General features: G+C 46.5%; 1 protein-coding gene across 1 annotated transcript; it reads left to right on the forward strand.

The window, feature by feature from the left end:
• Positions 1–4,375: 4,375 nt before the first annotated feature.
• LOC135536013 (ETS-related transcription factor Elf-2-like) lies at positions 4,376–20,574 on the forward strand (the record flags this gene model as incomplete). Its single annotated transcript, XM_064962408.1, has 3 exons — positions 4,376–4,465; positions 16,568–16,765; positions 20,225–20,574. Coding segments are annotated over exons 2-3 (425 nt in total), but the record flags the coding sequence as incomplete, so codon positions are not given.
• Positions 20,575–21,874: the final 1,300 nt, after the last annotated feature.

The raw sequence follows: 21,874 nt of genomic DNA on the forward strand, positions 1-21,874 counted from the left end.
TAATATGACCTCTCTCTCTGACTGGTATCAATAATATGACCTCTCCTACTGACTGGTATCAATAATATGACCTCTCTCACTGACTGGTATCAATAATATGACCTCTCTCACTGACTGGTATCAATATGACCTCTCTCTCACTGACTGGTATCAATAATATGACCTCTCTCTGACTGGTATCAATAATATGACCTCTCACTGACTGGTATCAATAATATGACCTCTCTCTCACTGACTGGTATCAATAATATGACCTCTCTCTCTGACTGGTATCAATAATATGACCTCTCTCTCTGACTGGTATCAATAATATGACCTCTCTCTCTGACTGGTATCAATAATATGACCTCTCTCTCTGACTGGTATCAATAATATGACCTCTCTCTCACTGACTGGTATCAATAATATGATCTCTCTCTTATCAATAATATGACTGACTGGTATCAATAATATGACCTCTCTCTCTGACTGGTATCAATAATATGACCTCTCTCACTGACTGGTATCAATAATATGACCTCTCTGACTGGTATCAATAATATGACCCTCTCTCTGACTGGTATCAATAATATGACCTCTCTCTCTGACTGGTATCAATAATATGACCTCTCTGACTGGTATCAATAATATGGCCTCTCTCTCTGACTGGTATCAATAATATGACCTCTGACTGGTATCAATAATATGACCTCTGACTGGTATCAATAATATGACCTCTGACTGACTGGTATCAATAATATGACCTCTCTCTCACTGACTGGTATCAATAATATGACCTCTCTCTGACTGGTATCAATGACTGACTGTATCAATAATATGACCTCTCTCTCACTGACTGGTATCAATAATATGACCTCTCACTGACTGGTATCAATAATATGACCTCTCTCACTGACTGGTATCAATAATATGACCTCTCTCTCTGACTGGTATCAATAATATGACCTCTCTCTCACTGACTGGTATCAATAATATGACCTCTCTGGTATCAATCCTGACTGGTATCAATAATATGACCTCTCTCTGACTGGTATCAATAATATGACCTCTGACTGGTATCAATAATATGACCTCTCTCTCACTGACTGGTATCAATAATATGACCTCTCTCACTGACTGGTATCAATAATACTGGTATCAATAATATGACCTCTCTCTGACTGACTGGTATCAATAATATGACCTCTCTCTCTGACTGGTATCAATAATATGACCTCTCTCTCTCTGACTGGTATCAATAATATGACCTCTCTCTCACTGACTGGTATCAATAATATGACCTCTCTCACTGACTGGTATCAATAATATGACCTCTCTCACTGACTGGTATCAATAATATGACCTCTCTCTCACTGACTGGTATCAATAATATGACCTCTCTCTCACTGACTGGTATCAATAATATGACCTCTCTCACTGACTGGTATCAATAATATGACCTCTGACTCTCTGACTGGTATCAATAATATGACCTCTCTCACTGACTGGTATCAATCATATGACCTCTCTCTCTGACTGGTATCAATCATATGACCTCTCTGTTATCAATATGACTGACTGGTATCAATAATATGACCTCTCTCACTGACTGGTATCAATAATATGACCTCTCTCACTGACTGGTATCAATAATATGACCTCTCTCTCACTGACTGGTATCAATAATATGACCTCTCTCACTCATATGACTGGTATCAATAATATGACCTCTCTCACTGACTGGTATCAATAATATGACCTCTCTCTCACTGACTGGTATCAATAATATGACCTCTCTCACTGACTGGTATCAATAATATGACCTCTCTCACTGACTGGTATCAATAATATGACCATTGACTCTCTCTCACTGACTGGTATCAATAATATGACCTCTCTCACTGACTGGTATCAATATGACCTCTCTCTCACTGACTGGTATCAATAATATGACCTCTGACTGGTATCAATAATATGACCTCTCTCACTGACTGGTATCAATAATATGACCTCTCTCTGACTGGTATCAATAATATGACCTCTGACTGGGATCAATAATATGACCTCTCTGACTGGTATCAATAATATGACCTCTCCTCTGACTGTTATCAATATGACCTCTGACTGGTATCAATAATATGACCTCTGACTGGTATCAATAATATGACCTCTCTCTCACTGACTGGTATCAATAATATGACCTCTCTCACTGACTGGTATCAATAATATGACCTCTCTCTCACTGACTGGTATCAATAATATGACCTCTCTGACTCAATCTATGACTCTCTCTCTGACTGGTATCAATAATATGACCTCTCTCTGACTGGTATCAATAATATGACCTCTCTCTCTGACTGGTATCAATAATATGACCTCTCTCTCTGACTGGTATCAATAATATGACCTCTCTCACTGACTGGTATCAATAATATGACCTCTCTCTCACTGACTGGTATCAATAATATGACCTCTCACTGACTGGTATCAATAATATGACCTCTGACTGGTATCAATAATATGACCTCTCTCTCTGACTGGTATCAATAATATGACCTCTCTCACTGACTGGTATCAATAATATGACCTCTGACTGTTATCAATAATATGACCTATCTCTGACTGGTATCAATAATATGACCTCTCTCTCTGACTGGTATCAATAATATGACCTCTCTCACTGACTGGCATCAATAATATGACCTCTGACTGTTATCAATAATATGACCTCTGACTGGTATCAATAATATGACCTCTGACTGGTATCAATAATATGACCTCTCTCTGACTGGTATCAATCATATGACCTCTCTCTCACTGACTGGTATCAATAATATGACCTCTCTCACTGACTGGTATCAATAATATGACCTCTCTCACTGACTGGTATCAATAATATGACCTCTCTCACTGACTGGTATCAATAATATGACCTCTCTCTCACTGACTGGTATCAATAATATGACCTCTCTCTCACTGACTGGTATCAATAATATGACCTCTGACTGGTATCAATAATATGACCTCTCTCTCACTGACTGGTATCAATAATATGACCTCTCTCTCTGACTGGTATCAATAATATGACCTCTCTGACTGGTATCAATAATATGACCTCTCTCACTGACTGGTATCAATAATATGACCTCTCTGACTGTTATCAATAATATGACCTCTGACTGGTATCAATAATATGACCTCTGACTGTATCAATAATATGACCTCTCTCTCACTGACTGGTATCAATAATATGACCTCTCTCACTGACTGGTATCAATAATATGACCTCTCTCTCTCACTGACTGGTATCCAATAATATGACCTCTCTCTCACTGACAATAATATGACCTGGGTATCAATAATATGACCTCTCTCTCACTGACTGGTATCAATAATATGACCTCTCTTGACTGTTATCAATCTGACTGGTATCAATAATATGACCTCTGACTGTTATCAATAATATGACCTCTCTCACTGACTGGTATCAATAATATGACCTCTCTCACTGACTGGTATCAATCATATGACCTCCTCTCTGACTGGTATCAATAATATGACCTCTCTCTCTGACTGGTATCAATAATATGACCTCTCTCACTGACTGGTATCAATAATATGACCTCTCTCTGACTGGTATCAATAATATGACCTCTGACTGGTATCAATAATATGACCTCTCTCTCTCTGACTGGTATCAATAATATGACCTCTCTCTGGTATCACTGACTGGTATCAATCATATGACCTCTCTCTCTGACTGGTATCAATAATATGACCTCTCTCTCACTGACTGGTATCAATAATATGACCTCTCTCTCTGGTATCAATAATATGACCTCTGACTGGTATCAATAATATGACCTCTCTGACTGGTAATGACTGGTATCAATAATATGACAGTTGATGGTGAATGACTGCTAGTGTTTGTCTGTGGGTGTGTGAGATCATCTGATGTTGGCTTGTGTGTGTGCACTTTAGGTCATCTAAGCCTAAAGTGTGTGTGTGTGTGTGTGTGTGTGTGTGTGTGCGAGAGTGAGGGCAGGGCACAAGGCAGGGCGTTGTATCTTTAGCAACTAGACTCAGTCTGAACAAAAGCTCTGTTGTTGCAGTATCATGTGACGCTGTGTGTGTTCCACCCTCATCATGTGATCTGGGGGCAGGGCTCACACTCTCAAAGTGCTGAGTCTCTCTGAGGCTCACTCTCTTCCACTGCATGGAGAAGACAGATGAGAGGATAGAGGATGGAAAGGAGAGGATTGGATGGAAAGAGGAGGATAGAGGGATGGGAAGAGAGAGATGGAAGGAAGAGAGGTTACAGAGAAATGGAGGCAAGGAGAATGGTTCTGCAGTGCAGCAAGGCCACATTCTCTCTATTTCTCTTCTCTCTCTCCTTGTATCACTACTGGTTTATTTAGCTTGTTGAAAGACAGTCAAACAAAGCTCCTACCTTTTCCTAGATGTCATGGATGAATCAACAGCAGGAGTAAGTCAGAATGTTGTGGGATTCCTCGGGATGTTGTGGGATTCCTCGGGATGTTGTGGGATTCCTCGGGATGTTGTGGGATTCCTCGGGGATGTTGGGGATTCTCGGGATGTTGTGGGATTCTTGTTGTGGGATTCCTCGGGATGTTGGGATGTTATGTTGTGATTCCTCGGGATGTGGGAATGTTGGGATTCACTCGGAATGTTGGATACTTGTGTGGAATGTTTGATACTTGTGTGGAATGTTTGATACTTGAATGTTTGATACTTGTGTGGAATGTTGAATACTTGTGTGGAATGTTGGATACTTGTGTGGAATGTTGGATACTTGTGTGGAATGTTGGATACTTGTGTGAGTGTTGAATACTTGTGGAATGTTGGATACTTGTGTGGAATGTTGGATACTTGTGTGGAATGTTGGATACTTGTGTGGAATGTTGATACTTGTGTGGAATGTTGGATACTTGTGTGGAATGTTGGATACTTGTGTGGAATGTTGGATACTTGTGTGGAATGTTGAATACTTGTGTGGAATGTTGAATACTTGTGTGGAATGTTGGATACTTGTGTGGAATGTTGGATACTTGTGTGGAATGTTGGATACTTGTGTGGAATGTTGGATACTTGTGTGGAATGTTGGATACTTGTGTGGAATGTTGGATACTTGTGTGGAATGTTGGATACTTGTGTGGAGTGTTGGATACTTGTGTGGAATGTTGGATACATGTGTGGAATGTTGGATACTTGTGTGGAATGTTGGATACTTGTGTGGAATGTTGGATACTTGTGTGGAATGTTGGATACTTGTGTGGAATGTTGGAATCCTTCCCATATTGGATCCAGTCTGGTGATGAATGTGCAGGGTTCAGATAGAGTCACAGAGGCTCATGACCTGCTCCACATGCTCAATCTAAACCTGCTCTCTGTTCCATGGGATTCCTTGGTAAGTAGCCTGTCTGAGGAACGTTTGCAGTGGTTTGTGTGGCTCCTCTGTATCTTGTATGGTGAAGATGTTGGCTTTCGATAGACTTTGGAATCCACAGGACTTTGGAGTGAGTGATAACCTACATTCTCCTCATGTAATGTATATGGAAAGGCGTTCGCTTGTGTTTTTATGCCATTAGTCCAAACTAATCACGCTAGCTTTGGAAACTAAGAACTACAGTTTGGTGGGTTGTTTTTATGCCAGTAGTCCAAACTAATCACGCTAGCTTTGGAAACTAAGAACGACAGTTTGGTGGGTTGTTTATGCCATTAGTCCAAACTAATCACGCTAGCTTTGGAAACTAAGAACTACAGTTTGGTGGGTTGTTTTTATGCCAGTAGTCCAAACTAATCACGCTAGCTTTGGAAACTAAGAACGACAGTTTGGTGGGTTGTTTTTATGCCATTAGTCCAAACTAATCACGCTAGCTTTGGAAACTAAGAACTACAGTTTGGTGGGTTGTTTTTATGCCTGTCTTTTGTTGACTTTTTAGGGTTTGGAACTGTTGTGTACCTCTGTGGTGACATGGCGTCTCTCTTGACCAGCCTGTAATTCTGGTTTCAATGTTGAAGGTCTTGTTTGAGACTTGTTTAGTCTGCTGTGTGTGTGTGTGTGTGTGTAAGGCCGTCATACTGTGTTTATCCCACATTAACGAGCTACAAAGAACATGCTACTCCGTTCCAGTATTGCTTTGAACAAAGGAACACGGGTGCAGCAGCTGTCAGGGAATGTTGGTGTTTGTGGACTTTGATATCATGTTTATGAAACAACTACAGCTGGCGCCACTGCATTTCCTATGTTTCTGGGAGAGAGGGAGGCAGTGGGAGGCAATGGGAGAGAGGGAGGGGGAGTGGGAGGCAATGGGAGGGGGAGGGGAGTGGGAGAGAGAGAGGAGGGGAGGGTGGGAGAGATCATCCTTCAGCTGGTTTGTGATTTGCTGATGTCATCCTTTCCTTGACTGTTATCTTCGTGTCAACGTTTTCCACCAGCCTTGGGCCAGAGTGGAAAGAAACTTGCGGATGTTGCAGCCCTCAAGGATGCAGACCTGTGTACTTTAACAGTCACACACTATGTTGCTTGGCTGATGGGGCTGCACATTCCAAGGTCTTGACGTTTCACTGCGTGACCAGGCAACGTCCACTGCACTGCCCACATGCACAGTTGTGGTCACTCACTCACTCGGCCAGTCACTCACTCACTGGCCAGTCACTCACCACTCGGCCAGTCACTCACTCACTTTCGGCCAGTCACTCACTCACTCGGCCAGTCACTCACTCACTCTCGCCAGTCACTCCTCACTCGCCAGTCACTCACCACTCGGCCAGTCACTCACTCACTCGGCCAGTCACTCACTCACTCGGCCAGTCACTCACTCACTCGGCCAGTCACTCACTCACTCGGCCAGTCACTCACTCCACCGGCCAGTCACTCACTCACTCGGCCAGTCACTCACTCACTCGGCCAGTCACTCACTCACTCGGCCAGTCACTCACTCACTGGCCAGTCACTCACTCACTCGGCCAGTCACTCACTCACTCGGCCAGTCACTCACTCACTCGGCCAGTCACTCACTCACTCGGCCAGTCACTCACTCACTCGGCCAGTCACTCACTCACTCGGCCAGTCACCACTCACTCGGCCAGTCACTCACTCACTCGGCCAGTCACTCACTCACTCGGCCAGTCACCACCACTCGGCCAGTCACTCACCACTCGGCCAGTCACTCACTCCCACTCGGCCAGTCACTCACTCACCGGCCAGTCACTCCTCACTCGGCCAGTCACTCACTCACTCGGCCAGTCACTCACTCACTCGGCCAGTCACTCACTCAATCGGCCAGTCACTCACTCAATCGGCCAGTCACTCACTCAATCGGCCAGTCACTCAGTCACTCGGCCAGTCACCCAGTCACTCGCCAGTCACTCGCCAGTCACTCAGTCACCGGCCAGTCACTCAGTCACTCGCCAGTCACTCAGTCACTTTCGCCAGTCACTCAGTCACTCGCCAGTCACTCCAGTCACTCGGCCAGTCACTCAGTCACTCGGCCAGTCACTCCAGTCACTTTCGGGTCACTCAGTCACTCGGCCAGTCACTCAGTCACTCGGCCAGTCACTCACTCACTCACTCACTCACTCACTCACTCACTCAGCCAGTCACTCAGCCAATCACTCACTCACTCGGTCACCACTCACTCAGCCTGTCCTCTACATTACAGTAGGGAACACCAGCCTGTCCTCTACATTACAGTAGGGAATACCAGCCTGTCCTCTACATTACTGTAGGGAACACCAGCCTGTCCTCTACATTACTGTAGGGAACACCAGCCTGTCCTCTACATTACAGTAGGGAACAACAGCCTGTCCTCTCTACATTACAGTAGGGAACACCAGCCCTGTCCTCTACATTACAGTAGGGAACAACAGCCTGTCCTCTATATTACTGTAGGGAACAACAGCCTGTCCTCTATATTACTGTAGGGAACAACAGCCTGTCCTCTATATTACTGTAGGGAACACCAGCCTGTCCTCTACATTACAGCAGGGAACACCAGCCTGTCCTCTACATTACAGTAGGGAACACCAGCCTGTCCTCTACATTACAGTAGGGGAACACCAGCCCTGTCCTCTACATTACAGTAGGGAACAACAGCCTGTCCTCTATATTACTGTAGGGAACAACAGCCTGTCCTCTACATTACAGTAGGGAACACCAGCCTGTCCTCTACATTACAGCAGGGAACACCAGCCTGTCCTCTACATTACAGTAGGAACAACAGCCTGTCCTCTACATTACAGTAGGGAACACCAGCCCTGTCCTCTACATTACAGTAGGGAACACCAGCCCTGTCCTCTATATTACAGTAGGGAACACCAGCCTGTCCTCTACATTACAGTAGGGAACACCAGCCCTGTCCTCTACATTACTGTAGGGAACACCAGCCCTGTCCTCTATATTACAGTAGGGAACACCAGCCTGTCCTCTACATTACAGTAGGGAACAACAGCCTGTCCTCTACATTACGTAGCTAGCTAGATACATAGCCGTCTTTGTATCTAAGACAATTGTGTAGCCTAGAGCGATTTTCTAGGTTAGCCAGCCAGCTATTGTCGTTCTTTTAAGTAACGGAACGCAATCAACCTTGCTAGCTAGCCAAGAAGGCCCCCGAATAGCAGCACTGTAGAAACTATTACACTCGACGGACCGACTTGATTAGTGTAGTGTCAACATCGCAGCCACTACCAGCTAGCCTACTCCAGCAGTACTGTTTCATTTCAATCATTTTAGTCAATAAGATTCTTGCACGTAAGCTTAACTTTCTGAACATTCGAGACGTGTAGTCCACTTGTCATTCCAATCTCCTTTGCATTAGCGTAGCCTCTTCTGTACCCTGTTAACTATGTGTCTATCTATCCCTGTTCTCTCCTCTCTGCACAGACCATACAAACGCTCCACACCCGCGTGGCCGCGGCCACCCTAATCTGGTGGTCCCAGCGCGCACGACCCACGTGGGAGTTCCTGGTCTCCGGTAGCCTCTGGAACTGCCGATCTGCGGCCAACAAGGCAGAGTTCATCTCAGCCTATGCCTCCCTCCAGTCCCTCGATTTCCTGGCACTGACGGAAACATGGATCACTACAGATAACACTGCTACTCCTACTGCTCTCTCTTCGTCCACCCCACGTGTTCTCGCACACCCCGAGAGCTTCTGGTCAGCGGGGTGGTGGCACCGGGATCCTCATCTCTCCCAAGTGGTCATTCTCTCTCTCTCCCCTTACCCATCTATCTATCGCCTCCTTTGAATTCCATGCTGTCACAGTTACCAGCCCTTTCAAGCTTAACATTCTTATCATTTATCGCCCTCCAGGTTCCCTCGGAGAGTTCATCAATGAGCTTGATGCCTTGATAAGCTCCTTTCCTGAGGACGGCTCACCTCTCACAGTCCTGGGCGACTTTAACCTCCCCACGTCTACCTTTGACTCATTCCTCTCTGCCTCCTTCTTTCCACTCCTCTCCTCTTTGACCTCACCCTCTCACCTTCCCCCTACTCACAAGGCAGGCAATACGCTCGACCTCATCTTTACTAGATGCTGTTCTTCCACTAACTCACTGCAACTCCTCCAAGTCTCCGACCACTACCTTGTATCCTTTTCCCTCTCGCTCTCATCCAACACTTCCCACACTGCCCCTACTCGGATGGTATCGCGCCGTCCCAACCTTCGCTCTCTCTCCCCGCTACTCTTTCCTCTTCCATCCTTTCATCTCTTCCCTCTGCTCATACCTTCTCCAACCTTTCTCCTGACTCTGCCTCCTCAACCCTCCTCTTCCTTTCTGCATCCTTTGACTCTCTATGTCCCCTATCCTCCAGGCCGGCTCGGTCCTCCCCTCCCGCTCCGTGGCTCGATGTCTCATTGCGAGCTCACAGAACAGAGCTCCGGGCAGCCAGTGGAAATGGAGGAAAACCCGCCTCCCTGCGGACCTGGCATCCCTTTCACTCCCTCCTCTCTACATTTTCCTCCTCTGTCTCTGCTGCTAAAGCCACTTTCTACCACTCTAAATTCCAAGCATCTGCCTCTAACCCTAGGAAGCTCTTTGCCACCTTCTCCTCCCTTCTGAATCCTCCTCCCCCTCCCCCCTCCTCCCTCTCTGCAGATGACTTCGTCAACCATTTTGAAAAGAAGGCCGACGACATCCGATCCTCGTTTGCTAAGTCAAACGACACCGCTGGTTCTGCTCACACTGCCCTACCCTGTGCTCTGACCTCTTTCTCCCCTCTCTCTCCAGATGAAATCTCGCTTCTTGTGACGGCCGGCCGCCCAACAACCTGCCCGCTCGACCCTATCCCCTCCTCTCTCCTCCAGACCATTTCCGGGGACCTTCTCCCTTACCTCACCTCGCTCATCAACTCATCCCTGACCGCTGCTACGTCCCTTCCGTCTTCAAGAGAGCGAGAGTTGCACCCTTCTGGAAGAAACCTACACTCGATCCCTCCGATGTCAACAACTACAGACCAGTATCCCTTCTTTCTTTTCTCTCCAAAACTCTTGAACGTGTCAGCCGTCCTTGGCCAGCTCTCCCTCTATCTCTCTCAGAATGACCTTCTTGATCCAAATCAGTCAGGTTTCAAGACTAGTCATTCAACTGAGACTGCTCTTCTCTGCATCACGGAGGCGCTCCGCACTGCTAAAGCTAACTCTCTCTCCTCTGCTCTCATCCTTCTAGACCTATCGGCTGCCTTCGATACTGTGAACCATCAGATCCTCCTCTCCACCCTCTCCGAAGTTAGGCATCTCCCGGCGCGGCCACGCTTGGATTGCGTCCTACCTGACAGGTCGCTCCTACCAGGTGGCGTGGCGAGAATCTGTCTCCTCGCCACGCGCTCTCACCACTGGTGTCCCCCAGGGCTCTGTTCTAGGCCCTCTCCTATTCTCGCTATACACCAAGTCACTTGGCTCTGTCATAACCTCACATGGTCTCTCCTATCATTGCTATGCAGACGACACACAATTAATCTTCTCCTTTCCCCCTTCTGATGACCAGGTGGCGAATCGCATCTCTGCATGTCTGGCAGACATATCAGTGTGGATGACGGATCACCACCTCAAGCTGAACCTCGGCAAGACGGAGCTGCTCTTCCTCCCGGGGAAGGACTGCCCGTTCCATGATCTCGCCATCACGGTTGACAACTCCATTGTGTCCTCCTCCCAGAGCGCTAAGAACCTTGGCGTGATCCTGGACAACACCCTGTCGTTCTCAACCAACATCATGGCGGTGGCCCGTTCCTGTAGGTTCATGCTCCTACAACATCCGCAGAGTACGACCCTGCCTCACACAGGAAGCCGGCGCAGGTCCCAATCCAGGCACTTGTCATCTCCCGTCTGGATTACTGCAACTCGCTGTTGGCTGGGCTCCCTGCCTGTGCCATTAAACCCCTACAACTCATCCAGAACGCCGCAGCCCGCCTGGTGTTCAACCTTCCCAAGTTCTCTCACGTCACCCCGCTCCTCCGCCTCTCCACTGGCTTCCAGTTGAAGCTCGCATCCGCTCACAAGACCATGGTGCTTGCCTACGGAGCTGTGAGGGGAACGGGCACCGCAGTACCTCCAGGCTCTGATCAGGCCCTACACCCAAGCAAGGGCACTGCGTTCATCCACCTCTGGCCTGGGCTCGCGCTCCCTACCATTGAGGAAGTACAGTTCCCGCTCAGCCCAGTCAAAACTGTTCGCTGCTCTGGCCCCCCAATGGTGGAACAAACTCCCTCACGTACGCCAGGACAGCGGAGTCAATCACCACCTTCCGGAGACACCTGAAACCCCACCTCTTCAAGGAATACCTAGGATAGGATAAGTAATCCTTCTCACCCCCCCCCCCTTAATGACTTAGATGCACTATTGTAAAGTGGCTGTTCCACTGGATGTCAGAAGGTGAATTCACCAATTTGTAAGTCGCTCTGGATAAGAGCGTCTGCTAAATGACTTAAATGTAATGTAAACAGTAGGAACACCAGCCCTGTTCTCTACATTACAGTAGGGAACACCAGCCCTGTCCTCTACATTACAGTAGGGAACACCAGCCCTGTCCTCTACATTACAGTAGGAACACCAGCCCTGTTCTCTACATTACAGTAGGGAACACCAGCCTGTCCTCTACATTACTGTAGGGAACACCAGCCTGTCCTCTACATTACAGTAGGGAATAGATAGTTACTAGATTAAACCGAAAGACCACGATTAAGTGACAATTAGGCTAAAAGAGAGAGAAAGTTAATTATAGGATAGAGAGACATTGTTAGTTGAGGGTCAGTTGGATTAATTGGCCATGGTGTCACAGAAATGGGAGGCGAGACTCTTTGAATATGGTGTGTGTTGAGTTCTGTCCTAGATAGCACTGAGCTGGGACTTTAGGTATTGACCTGTCCTGTATCAGAGGAGGGAACAGTCATTATGTTTTGGTATTGACCTGTCCTGTATCAAACAGAGGGAACAGTCATTATGTTTTGGTATTGACCTGTCCTGTATCAAACAGGGGGAAAAGTCATTATGTTTTGGTATTGACCTGTCCTGTATCAGAGGAGGGAACAGTCATTATGTTTTGGTATTGACCTGTCCTGTATCAAACAGAGGGAACAGTCATTATGTTTTGGTATTGACCTGTCCTGTATCAGAGGGAACAGTCATTATGTTTTGGTATTGACCTGTCCTGTATCAGAGGAGGGAACAGTCATTATGTTTTGGTATTGACCTGTCCTGTCAAACAGAGGGAACAGTCATTATGTTTTGGTATTGACCTGTCCTGTATCAGAGGGAACAGTCATTATGTTTTGGTATTGACCTGTCCTGTATCAGAGGAGGGAACAGTCATTATGTTTTGGTATTGACCTGTCCTGTATCAAACAGGGGGAACAGTCATTATGTTTAGGTATTGACCTGTCCTGTATCAGAGGGAACAGTCATTATGTTTTGGTATTGATCTGTCCTGTATCAGAGGGAACAGTCATTATGTTTTGGTATTGATCTGTCCTGTATCCAGAGGGAACAGTCATTATGTTTTGGTATTGCCCTGTCCTGTATCAGAGGTGGGAACAGTCATTATGTTTATGTATTGACCTGTATCAGAGGAGGGAACAGTCATTATGTTTTGGTATTGACCTGTCCTGTATCAGAGGAGGGAACAGTCATTATGTTTTGGTATTGACCTGTCCTGTATCAGAGGAGGGAACAGTCATTATGTTTTGGTATTGACCTGTCCTGTATCAGAGGAGGGAACAGTCATTATGTTTTGGTATTGACCTGTCCTGTATGAGAGGAGGGAACAGTCATTATGTTTTGGTATTGACCTGTCCTGTGTCAATGGGAGGAGGGAACAGTCATTATGTTTTGGTATTGACCTGTCCTGTATCAGAGGAGGGAACAGTCATTATGTTTTGGTATTGACCTGTCCTGTGTCAATGGGAGGAGGGAACAGTCATTATGTTTTGGTATTGACCTGTCCTGTATCAAACAGGGGGAACAGTCATTATGTTTTGCATTGACCTGTCCTGTGTCAATCGGAGGAGGGAACAGTCATTATGTTTTGGTATTGACCTGTCCTGTATCAGAGGAGGGAACAGTCATTATGTTTTGGTATTGACCTGTCCTGTATCAGAGGAGGGAACAGTCATTATGTTTTGGTATTGACCTGTCCTGTATCAGAGGGAACAGTCATTATGTTTTGGTATTGACCTGTCCTGTATCAGAGGGAACAGTCATTATGTTTTGGTATTGACCTGTCCTGTGTCAATGGGAGGAGGGAACAGTCATTATGTTTTGGTATTGACCTGTCCTGTATCAGAGGGAACAGTCATTATGTTTTGGTATTGACCTGTCCTGTATCAGAGGAGGGAACAGTCATTATGTTTTGGTATTGACCTGTCCTGTATCAGAGGAGGGAACAGTCATTATGTTTTGGTATTGACCTGTCCCTGTGTCAATCGGAGGAGGGAACAGTCATTATGTTTTGGTATTGACCTGTCCTGTATCAATCGGAGGAGGGAAGAGTCATTATGTTTTGGTATTGACCTGTCCTGTATCAGAGGAGGGAACAGTCATTATGTTTTGGTATTGACCTGTCCTGCATCAGAGGAGGGAACAGTCATTATGTTTTGGTATTGACCTGTCCTGTATCAATCAGAGGAGGGAACAGTCATTATGTTTTGGTATTGACCTGTATCAGAGGAGGGAACAGTCATTATGTTTTGGTATTGACCTGTCCTGTATCAGAGGAGGGAACAGTCATTATGTTTTGGTATTGACCTGTCCTGTATCAGAGGAGGGAACAGTCATTATGTTTTGGTATTGACCTGTCCTGTGTCAATCGGAGGAGGGAACAGTCATTATGTTTTGTATTGACCTGTCCTGTGTCAGAGGAGGGAACAGTCATTATGTTTTGGTATTGACCTGTCCCTGTGTCAATGGGAGGAGGGAACAGTCATTATGTTTTGTCAATGATCTACTCTCTAGGTAATTCTGCCTCCTTCAGCTGTGCTGCTGTGTGGGAGAGAAAGTGAAAAGTGTGTGTGAAATGGGGCGGCAGGGTAGCCTGGTGGTTGGAGTGTAGAGGCGGTAGGGTAGCCTGGTGGTTGGAGTGTAGAGGCGCAGGGTAGCCTGGTGGTTGGAGTGTAGGGCGGCAGGGTAGCCTGGTGGTTGGAGTGTAGGGCGGCAGGGTAGCCTGGTGGTTGGAGTGTAGGGGCGGCAGGGTAGCCTAGTGGTTAGAGTGTAGGGCGGTAGGGTAGCCTAGTGGTTGGAGTGTAGGGGCGGCAGGGTAGCCTAGTGGCTGTTCGAATCCCGAGCTGACAAGGTACAATTCTGTCATTCTGCCCTGAACAAGGCAGTTAACCCACTGTTCCCAGGCCGTCATTGAAAATAAGAATTTGTTCTTAACTTACTTGCCTAGTTAAATAATTAAAGAAAATGTGTAGTGTGGGTAAAGAAAAGTGAAATGTGTGGGTAGGAGGGCAAGTGAAATGTGTGGGTAGGAGGGCAAGTGAAATGTGTGGGTAGGAGGGCAAGTGAAATGTGTGGGTAGGAGGGCAAGTGAAATGTGTGGGTAGGAGGGCAAGTGAAATGTGTGGGTAGGAGGGCAAGTGAAATGTGGGTAGGAGGGCAAGTGAAATGTGTGGGTAGGAGGGCAAGTGAAATGTGTGGGTAGGAGGGCAAGTGAAATGTGTGGGTAGGAGGGCAAGGAAATGTGTGGGTAGGAGGGCAAGTGAATGTGTAGTGTGGGTAGAGGGCAAGTGAAATGTGTAGTGTGGGTTGGAGGGCAAGTGAAATGTGTGGGTTGGAGGGCAAGTGAAATGTGTAGTGTGGGTTGGAGGGCAAGTGAAATATGTGTGTGTGTAGAGGGCAAGTGAAATATGTAGTGTGTGTGTGGAGGGCAAGTGAAATATGTAGTGTGGGTACGAGGGCAAGTGAAATGTGTGGGTACGAGGGCAAGTGAAATGTGTGGGTACGAGGGCAAGTGAAATGTGTGGGTAGGTGTGGGTCCGGAGCAAGTGAAATGTGTGGGTCCGAGAGCAAGTGAAATGTGGGGTCCGAGAGCAAGTGAAATGTGTGGGTCGAGAGCAAGTGAAATGTGGGTCCAGTCTGTATTTCCTCTCAAAGTCCAATCATTCTTCCTTTGAGCAGGAAATGAGGGCCATGTGCCCTTAGCAACCATTGGCCCTTAGCGATATGAAGAAGGGAGAGGGAACAGGCCCTTAGAGGTATGAAACCTGGTACTGGCTCAGTGGCTCAGTGGCTCAGAAGGGAAGAGAGCAGCAGCTGGATGTTTCTCTATACCACAGTGCTCTCTTACCATCGCGTAGCCCTGTCCAGGCTGTCTTAGCATTGTGTAGGCCTGTCCGGGCTCTCTTACCATCGCGTAGCCCTGTCCAGGCTGTCTTAGCATTGTGTAGGCCTGTCCGGGCTCTCTTACCATCGCGTAGCCCTGTCCAGGCTCTCTTACCATCGCGTAGCCCTGTCCAGGCTGTCTTAGCATTGTGTAGGTCTGTCCGGGCTTACCATCGCGTAGCCCTGTCCAGGCTGTCTTAGCATTGTGTGGGCCTGTCCGGGCTCTCTTACCATCGCGTAGCCCCCTGTCCAGGCTGTCTTACTGTGTAGGCCTGTCCGGGCTCTCTTACCATCGCGTAGCCCTGTCCAGGCTGTCTTAGCATTGTGTAGGCCTGTCCGGGCTCTCTTACCATCGCGTAGCCCTGCCCAGGCTGTCTTAGCATTGTGTAGGCCTGTCCGGGCTCTCTTACCATCGCGTAGCCCTGTCCAGGCTGTCTTAGCAATGTGTAGGCCTGTCCGGGCTCTCTTACCATCGCGTAGCCCTGTCCAGGCTGTCTTAGCATTGTGTAGGCCTGTCCGGGCTCTCTTACCATCGCGTAGCCCTGTCCGGGCTGTCTTCACCATCGCAGCCCTGTCCGGGCTCTCTTACCATCGCGTAGCCCTGTCCAGGCTCTCTTACCATTGTGTAGGCCTGTCCGGGCTCTCTTACCATCGTGTAGCCCTGTCCGGGCTGTCTTACCATCGTTTAGCCCTGTCCGGGCTCTTAACGACTGGCTTCATAAAGTTTAAATAACTTTTCTTCTGTCTCTTCCTCAGTGGTCTGAGCTGTGGCCTGGCTGCAGTACCAGAGGCCACCAGCGTGGGGCAGCAGAGCGAGGTGGGGCCAGGAGGCAGCAGTGAGTCGGCCGGGGCTGGATCTCGCCTGGAGGGGCATGCGTCATGACCTCGGTGGTGCTCGTTGACAGTGGAGGGGCGGTGGTGGAGTATATGACCACCGTGGAGGACCCTCGTCAGGTGAGTGGTGAGAAGTTGGACTGAGTAGCAAACACCTTTTACTGAACTAACACTCGCACTTGACTGCTGATAACCACTTTAATGAGGAAAAATGGACCGACTATGACTGAGAGGTGGTTGTCCCACCTAGCTATCTGAAGATGAATTCACTAACTATGACTGAGAGGTGGTTGTCCCACCTAGCTATCTGAAGATGAATTCACTATGACTGGAGGTGGTTGTTCCACCTAGCTATCTGAAGATGAATTCACTAACTATGACTGAGAGGTGGTTGTTCCACCTAGCTATCTGAAGATGAATTCACTAACTATGACTGAGAGGTGGTTGTCCCACCTAGCTATCTGAAGATGAATTCACTAACTATGACTGAGAGGTGGTTGTCCCACCTAGCTATCTGAAGATGAATTCACTAACTATGACTGAGAGGTGGTTGTCCCACCTAGCTATCTGAAGATGAATTCACTATGACTGAGAGGTGGTTGTTCCACCTAGCTATCTGAAGATGAATTCACTAACTATGACTGAGAGGTGGTTGTTCCACCTAGCTATCTGAAGATGAATTCACTAACTATGACTGAGAGGTGGTTGTCCCACCTAGCTATCTGAAGATGAATTCACTAACTATGACTGAGAGGTGGTTGTCCCACCTGCTATCTGAAGATGAATTCACTAACTATGACTGAGAGGTGGTTGTCCCACCTAGCTATCTGAAGATGAATTCACTATGACTGAGAGTGGTTGTCCCACCTAGCTATCTGAAGATGAATTCACTATGACTGAGAGGTGGTTGTTCCACCTAGCTATCTGAAGATGAATTCACTAACTATGACTGAGAGGTGGTTGTCCCACTAGCTATCTGAAGATGAATTCACTAACTATGACTGAGAGGTGGTTGTCCCACCTAGCTATCTGAAGATGAATTCACTAACTATGACTGAGAGGTGGTTGTCCCACCTAGCTATCTGAAGATGAATTCACTAACTATGACTGAGAGGTGGTTGTCCCACCTAGCTATCTGAAGATGAATTCACTATGACTGAGATGTGGTTGTCCCACCTAGCTATCTGAAGATGAATTCACTATGACTGAGAGGTGGTTGTCCCACCTAGCTATCTGAAGATGAATTCACTAACTATGACTGAGATGTGGTTGTCCCACCTAGCTATCTGAAGATGAATTCACTAACTATGACTGAGATGTGGTTGTCCCACCTAGCTATCTGAAGATGAATTCACTAACTATGACTGAGAGGTGGTTGTCCCACCTAGCTATCTGAAGATTAATTCACTATGACTGAGAGGTGGTTGTCCCACCTAGCTATCTGAAGATGAATTCACTTATGACTGAGAGGTGGTTGTCCCACCTAGCTATCTGAAGATGAACTGAGAGGTTCACTAACTGAAGATGACTGAGAGGTGGTTGTCCCACCTAGCTATCTGAAGATGAATTCACTAACTATGACTGAGAGGTGGTTGTCCCACCTAGCTATCTGAAGATGAATTCACTATGACTGAGAGGTGGTTGTCCCACCTAGCTATCTGAAGATGAATTCACTAACTATGACTGAGAGGTGGTTGTCCCACCTAGCTATCTGAAGATTAATTCACTAACTATGACTGAGATGTTGTTGTCCCACCTAGCTATCTGAAGATGAATTCACTATGACTGAGAGGTGGTTGTCCCACCTAGCTATCTGAAGATGAATTCACTAACTATGACTGAGAGGTGGTTGTCCCACCTAGCTATCTGAAGATGAATTCACTAACTATGACTGAGATGTGGTTGTCCCACCTAGCTATCTGAAGATGAATTCACTAACTATGACTGAGAGGTTGTTGTCCCACCTAGCTATCTGAAGATGAATTCACTATGACTGAGATGTGGTTGTCCCACCTAGCTATCTGAAGATGAATTCACTATGACTGAGAGGTGGTTGTCCCACCTAGCTATCTGAAGATGAATTCACTAACTATGACTGAGAGGTGGTTGTCCCACCTAGCTATCTGAAGATGAATTCACTAACTATGACTGAGAGGTGGTTGTCCCACCTAGCTATCTGAAGATGAATTCACTAACTATGACTGAGAGGTGGTTGTCCCACCTAGCTATCTGAAGATGAATTCACTATGGCTGAGATGTGGTTGTCCCACCTAGCTATCTGAAGATGAATTCACTATGACTGAGAGGTGGTTGTCCCACCTAGCTATCTGAAGATGAATTCACTATGACTGAGAGGTGGTTGTCCCACCTAGCTATCTGAAGATGAATTCACTATGACTGAGAGGTGGTTGTCCCACCTAGCTATCTGAAGATGAATTCACTAACTATGACTGAGAGGTGGTTGTCCCACCTAGCTATCTGAAGATGAATTCACTATGACTGAGATGTGGTTGTCCCACCTAGCTATCTGAAGATGAATTCACTATGACTGAGAGGTGGTTGTCCCACCTAGCTATCTGAATGAATTCACTATGAAGATTGGTTGTCCCACCTAGCTATCTGAAGATGAATTCACTGAGAGATGTGGTTGTCCCACCTAGCTATCTGGAGATGAATTCACTATGACTGAGAGGTGGTTGTCCCACCTAGCTATCTGAAGATGAATTCACTAACTATGACTGAGAGGTTGTTGTCCCACCTAGCTATCTGAAGATGAATTCACTAACTATGACTGAGAGGTGGTTGTCCCACCTAGCTATCTGAAGATGAATTCACTATGACTGAGATGTGGTTGTCCCACCTAGCTATCTGAAGATGAATTCACTATGACTGAGAGGTGGTTGTCCCACCTAGCTATCTGAAGATGAATTCAAATGACTGAGAGGTGGTTGTCCCACCTAGCTATCTGAAGATGAATTCACTAACTATGACTGAGATGTGGTTGTCCCACCTAGCTATCTGAAGATGAATTCACTATGACTGAGATGTGGTTGTCCCACCTAGCTATCTGAAGATGAATTCAAATGTAGAGGTGGTTGTCCTTTAGCTAGCTGAAGATGAATTCACTAACTATGGCTGAGATGTGGTTGTCCCACCTCTGAAGATGAATTCAGTAACTGTAAGTCTCTGGATAAGAGACTGGAAATGTCTCAAATGTAATGTTGAATTATGAGCAGTGAAATCACCTAGGACCTAGACTGGCTTCCTTTTCACGTCTCCTTTCCTTAAAGACTGGACAAGATAGGTGCTGCTCTCCAATATTCATACTCACTGGCTTCTTTCACACGTCTCCTTTCCTTAAAGACAGGACTAGAAAGGTGCTGCGCTCCAATATTCATACTCACTGGCTTCCTTCACACGTCTCCTTTCCTTTAAGGACTGTATAGCAGTAGAGAAAGTACTCTGTTTGGGATGTTCTGTCTTCTTAACCAAGCTCCTCTTCTCCCTTCTGTTTTCTATCCTCGTCCCTCTCTCCATCTCTGTTCCTCTTTGTCCTACTCCCTCACCCCTGTTCTCCAGGAGGGAGAGTGTGAGGAGGGAGACGTTGAAGCTGAAGTGGAGGTGGAGGTAGAGGTGGAGGGAGACATGTTGGAAGAAGAGACAGACGAGGACCTGGATGAAGAGGAGAACCCAGCAGTGATCGTGGAGGAGGTCCCAGGCAGGGGGCTGGAGCAGTATTTCTCTGCCCATGTTCTGGTCTACGATGACGGGACCTACCTGATACAGGACGTGGGGGAAGATCAGGAGGTGGAGACTGAGGTGGTGGAAACAGGTGAGAGACCGGGGTGGGATGTACACACAGGCCTCGGTCTACATATATCATCTACCATCTACCTACCCAACCTGAATACACTAGTACCATACATTCAGTACCAGTCAAACGTTTGGACACACCTGCTGCGTGTTTCTTTATTTGTACTATCATCTACATTGTAGAATAATAGTGAAGACGTCACAACTATGTAATAACATATGGAATCATGTAGTAACCAAACAAGTGTTAAACAGAGTGCACAGCTGTCATCAAGGCAAAGGGTGGCTACTTTGAAGACTCTCATATATTTTGAATTGTTTAACTCTTTTTCAGTTATTGCATGACTTTGAAATGTGTTATTTCATAGTTTTGATGTCTTCACTATTATTATACAATGTAAAAAATAAAGAAAACCCCTTGAATGAGTAGGTGTCCAAACTTTTGACACGCATACACGCATACGCACACGCATACGCACACGCATACGCACACGCACATGCACATACGCATACCTACATGCATACATACATACACATACGCATACCTACATGCATACATACATACACACACACACGCATACATACACACACACACGCATACATACACACACGCATACGCACACACACACATACACACACGCACACACGCATACGCATACATACATACACACACGCATACGCCATACCTACACACACGCATACCTACACACACGCACACACGCATACGCATACATACACACGCATACGATACCTACACACACGCATACCTACACACACGTACACACGCATACGTACATACATACACACACGCATACGCATACCTACACACACGCATTACCTACACACAGGCGCACACGCATACGCATACATACACACATACACACGCATACACACATGCATGCATGCATGCATGCATGCATACATTTATATATAACCTGAATACACACACAGTAAAATAAGTGGGACAGCTTTCAGCTTTGGCACACTAGTTGTTGATAATAAAGCTGTGTTAGAGGGGGTATTCCACTTGATTTGTACATTCACTTGACATACACACCCTACACACCAGTTTACAGATGTTGTTTTCATTTGGGGAGATGTACATTATTGTCCACACCTTCATCCACAGTACTACAGTCACTCACAGCTTTGTGTGGTTATAGGAAACTCTAGAAAGGGATATGTAAGGCCTGTCTGCCAGTAGACATCGCCTCTGTGGCCGTCCACTGTAGTACATAAAAAGTCCACAAGTGTACTGTTTGGAAGTTGTAAACATGTGTTGATTGCAGTTGTGATTCCACTGTGATTATTATTATTTGACCCTGTTGGTCATCTATGAACATTTTGAACATCTTGGCCATGTTCTGTTATAATCTCCACCCGGCAATAGCCAGAAGAGGACTGGCCAACCCTCAT

This window comes from Oncorhynchus masou, unplaced genomic scaffold (genome assembly GCF_036934945.1).
Source record: "Oncorhynchus masou masou isolate Uvic2021 unplaced genomic scaffold, UVic_Omas_1.1 unplaced_scaffold_5448, whole genome shotgun sequence".
Taxonomy (NCBI): Eukaryota; Metazoa; Chordata; class Actinopteri; order Salmoniformes; family Salmonidae; genus Oncorhynchus; species Oncorhynchus masou.